A 4,886-nucleotide genomic window follows, 5' to 3' on the forward strand; every position below is an offset into this window, starting at 1 on the left:
TGCTACCCTTCCCTGTCTCTCCCTGATTTCAGTCTAAGATGGCTAAATGCTTCTCGAAGTTTTCTATAGGATATAGTAATTATGAATCCTGAAAATATGTAGGCTATTTTTATTGAAATGAAATATTTAAAAAAAATGTATTTGCAAGGCATATGTTAAAAAAATTAAATAGCATTATCAATTGCTATTTAAAAATCAATTAATTAATATCTACATTTTAATTATAAATTAAAACATTAATAAATTACCTAAGAAATGGGTAAAAGTGATAAAATTATAACTAGTTACAAATAATTATTCTGAATATGTTCTAAATAGAACTGATGTACCACAGATTCCTAAAATGGTTGTGTGTTTGTTTCAAGCATCTTACTCCTATTTTATGTACTTTAGGTGTCATCAGGGCTTGAAAGAGGTGTGTTTACCTATCAAGGTGATATACATGGAAAAGACTTTGGAAAATTTATGCTCCAAAGACAAGGTAAGAATGTATTTTTGGAATTTTATGCTGTATTAGCTGTTTGGCCTTTATAAATGTGAAGGCATCAAATGACTGTGCCAACATCTTAATTGAACAAAACATATTTATTTTATGGAATTGCTATCATAAACCTTACAAATGTTCTAAAGCACTTAATAATTGAGTTGAAATATATAATTAAAAACCTAATTGAGCTATGTCATGGTACCATCTCAGCAACCTAATAAGATGACCATAGGATACTCCTGTAAAGAACATCAGTACAAATGTTCATGAAGTAATATATGATGATTGCTTTGCAGTAAATGACTTTTTCAAGGTAGTGAGGATGCCAGACAATGCTGAACCATTTTTTGTTCAACTGCATAAATTACATAGTTCTGAGTGTCCAGATTTATAAGGGCACTTTGACTGTTAAAGCTAAAGTCAAAACTGATTTTCAGTACTATCCAATAGTATGTTTACTATCCAATAGCTTGTTTATGTGCATGTTGGTTTGGGATAGGATTCTACTTGGGTGTCAGGTTTTTTTTTGTAATGAATATTAGACTGTGGTACATTACAGCTATAAATTCAAATATGCTAGCAGATGGTACAAAACTAGTTACTCTTCTCCATAAAAGGAGTCTCAACAGATTCCATCTGTACCTGTCATTATTTCATGACCCTGGAACCATTATAAAACAGTTTAAGTATCATTAATGTGCAGACATACATCAACACATTGCTGCGCAGAAAGAACAAGTTATGCAGTTGTTGCCAAATCTTTAGGTGGCATAAACTGTCATGCCTCCATTAATGTTCACAGAACTGTATTATTCTTCACCACCTCAGGATCTGACCCAAAGTCCTTTAATTTATTAATTTTGTACCAAATTCCATTATATTCACTTGCTGTATCATTTTAATACTTCCATGTGTATCCTGACTATTTATGCATGTGTGATCACCTCATTAACTGTGGTGTCATTTTTATTGGTTAGAAACGATGGATACATTTATTTCCTATTCTCCATCTCTTGCCCTTCTCTGTGCTGTGAGAAGAGGGCGGGGGGAGCTATCTCACAGTGCTTCTGAGCTTCAGAGCCTGTGCTCTCTGCTCCTTCTATCAGTGAGCAGGAAGGTTGTGATGAGCTGATTGGCTGCCTTGTACACTGGAGAAGAACAGAAAAGGTGGCTATGGCTTATTGTAGAGATGAGTAACCATGGACTAAGTACAGAAGTTCGGCAAGCCCCTGGCAGAAGTGCTCTATTTAAATTGTGATATGTTAGAGCCCAGGTGAACTGAACAGATGTTTACTGTTTGGTGTTCAGAGCCTTTCTGCACTGGCTGCTGGGGACAGTCCCACACACCTCTCAGGAGGCTGCCTGAGTGGTCCCTGAACCCGGCTGTCCCTCCCCCCTTCCCCCCCCCCTCCTGCTGGCCACTGTCAGCAGCTATTGGGGGTGAGGAGAGACCCTGGACCCATCTCCCGACAGCCCTTCCACTTGGGGCAGCTGCAGAGATACCCCAAAAGCTTTCTCCCACAGCCCCCACTCACCAAGCAGTGGTGCACTGCTGCCTGGCCCAGGCTGCGGCGGGGGGAGAGACCCTGCAGCCCTTCTCCCACAGTCTCCCCACACAGGCAGCAACTCACCACTGCCTGACCCAGGCTGCTGTGAGGGGAGAGACCCTGCAGCCCTTCCCCTGCAGCACCTCCCCCCCCAATGGGGCTGTGGTGTGCTGTGGGGCCAGGGCTGGGGTGACTGCGGGGACAGAAACTCCCTGTCTCCCCCTACCACAAGGCTGGCAGCGGGGCTGGAATCAGAGGCTGTCACTGAATAGTGTCAGCAACAGCTGAGCAAGCAGATAAGCTCTGCCTGAGGCGACAGTGCAGCCTTGAGCAACAACCTCCTGGGATGGCAGTGACCATGCTTTAAGTTAACCCTCAAGGGGATCAATAAAGTGCTCTAACAAAAAGTGCTTTAGGTTCGTACATCTCCACCAAGGGTTAATTTAGAGCATGACTCACCATTTTTTAAAGTGCTCTAAGAGTCATGAATGTCTGTTCAGTTATGACTTTAGAGTGTTTCCTGCCTGCTTAATGCCCAATATGTATAACGTCTGTACCTTGCCTTGGTTTCAGCATGTCTCTTCTAGTATGTTCACATATGATGCCTGGGCTTGATCTTTCTTTGGAAGGGACTTTTTTTTTCATACAGAAAAATTGGCATATGCTTATGTGGATTTTCCACTTCCCATCTGATTTTATCTGTTTTGGGAAGTAAAATTACATTCATCACAGTTTTATCTTGTTTCCATTGCAGTTTTGTTTTAACTCCCATTTTAATCTCAAAGGGATCTGTGATAGATCCATTTCTGAGGACCACCTCTTGCATACCATCAAGGAGCAGGCAGAGAATGGTGACAAATTTCGGTGGGTATCTGTACTTCAGAAGATCTGCCACAACATTTCTCAGCTGGCAAGTTGTGCAGATCATGTCAGTTGTGCCTCTTGATGCCCCAAACCCACACTGAGATTCTGGGAGGAGCTCTTCAGCAAGTGGAAGAAGATGGTTCAGGAGGGTTCTCACAATGATATTTCCTGAGGTAGACAGCAAGGCAATCTCTCTGTAGCTTTCAAAGTCAGATTTGTGTCCTTTCTTGAAGATTGTCACAATAATGGTGTCCCTGAGCTCATCTGGGATTTCCCCATCATTTCAGATCCTTAAGATGAGGGCATGAAGCTGTAATGTGAGCTCCTCTTCTCCCTGTTTGAAGATTTCAGCAGGGATTCCATCTGGTCCAAATGCCTTGTCATTCTTCATCTGCTTGATTGCTTTCTTCTCCTTGTCCTGTTGGAGGGATTCTGAGATAATATCTGATTGGGTGTTGTGGAATGGATTTGAAAAGATGCTCATAAACAGCGGAGTCTCAATGAAGAAGGTCTTCAAAATGCTTCTCTCAACAGACATTGATGTGTTTCCTTTCTTTGATCATATCCCCTCCATCCTTAGGTCTCAAGGGGGTTGATCCCTGAGTGCTCAGACTATAGACAGCTTTGGTGGCCCTGAAGAAACCATGAATATTGTGGATGTCAGTGAGATGTTGAATCTTCTTAGCTTTGTCTTTCCACCATTTATTTTTCATATTGTGGGTTCTCCTTTGGACCTTTGCTTTGGCTTGTTGGAGATATAGCATCTTTTGCTTGGAGTTAGATTCATGGGCAACTGGCGTTGCCTTAGTTGGGGGGGGAGCATGTGGCCCCCCTACGACCAGTCCTGCCAACTGGAGGGGGGGTTCCTCAGCTGGCAACCCTGCAGCCCAGGAAAATCCCCCACTGGTGATCCTGCAAGCCAACTGGATGGGGGGGTCCCCCACAGGAAATCATATGGTTCAGGGAAAGGGGTCCCCCATGGGCAATCATGTGGACTGAGGGAGGTCCCCTGGGTGATGCCATGATGGCCAAACACTGCAGCTGATCACTGCACTCATTTCAGCCGCTTCTGGGAGTGGCACGATTGGCTGGCGCTTGCAGGGGCAGCACCAGCGTTCCCACTTGCACCCCCTCCCCATCACCTAAATGGCAAGCACAGCCATCAAGGGGTGCACTGGCACTCTCAGAAGGTTCATGTGCACCCCCATGCACTCCGTACACATCACCACTGGTTGGTGTCATTTTCCAAAGCACAAAACGCCTTACATTTGCAATTGATGAACCTTCATTAAAGGTCATTCCACTATCTGCCACCTGTGGATGCACTGGGTAGCAGCACAGCTCTGCCCTACAGAGTTATAATATATAATACAGATAAAAGCATGGCTATGTATAAATCAGTAATTCAAATGTAGTGAGATCCACCACAGGCATGATATGATACTTTACACTATCATCTCCACAAAATGTCCCAGCATACTTAGAAAGCTAGTCTGCATAAATCTTATCTCAAAAGGACATCAAGCTATCACTTTGAAAGCCTGCTTGAAGATAATCCCTTTCATAGCCCATTGATAAAAATCCAAAGGGAAAGATAGAATCATAGAATCAATGAGTTGGAAGGGACCTAGACAGATCATCTAGTTCGACCCCCTGCCATGGGCAGGAAGGAGCACTGGGGGTGGCAGGGGTCATAAGACCCCAGCCAGGTGCCTATCCAGTCTCCTCTTGAAGATTTCCAGGGAAGGTGAGAGCACCACCTCTCTGGGAAGCCTGTTCCAGGCTCTGGCCACCCTTATAGTGAAATAGTTCTTCTTAATATCTAACCTAAACCTATCCTCCCTCAGCTTGTGGCCATTGTTCCTGGTGACTCCAAGGGGGGCCCTGGTGAACAGACTTTCCCCGAGTCCCTGCTGGTGGCCCCTGATAAGGTTGTAGGCAGCCACAAGATCCTCCCTCAGTCTCCTCTTGTGGAGACTGAAGAGATT

At 44.0% G+C, this 4,886-nt stretch overlaps 1 protein-coding gene across 1 annotated transcript in view; it reads left to right on the top strand.

Moving 5' to 3' along the window:
• The window catches only part of CSMD1 (CUB and Sushi multiple domains 1), a 2,474,714-nt gene that overhangs the window by 2,449,094 nt on the left and 20,734 nt on the right, over positions 1-4,886 (top strand). The window contains exon 71 of the mRNA XM_019520340.1: positions 394-481. Within this exon, the coding sequence (XP_019375885.1) occupies positions 394-481 (88 nt within the window). The remainder of the gene's footprint in view (positions 1-393; positions 482-4,886) is intronic.

The sequence above is a fragment of the Gavialis gangeticus genome, unplaced genomic scaffold (genome assembly GCF_001723915.1).
Source record: "Gavialis gangeticus isolate Ggan-Ray unplaced genomic scaffold, GavGan_comp1, whole genome shotgun sequence".
NCBI lineage: Eukaryota > Metazoa > Chordata > Crocodylia > Gavialidae > Gavialis > Gavialis gangeticus.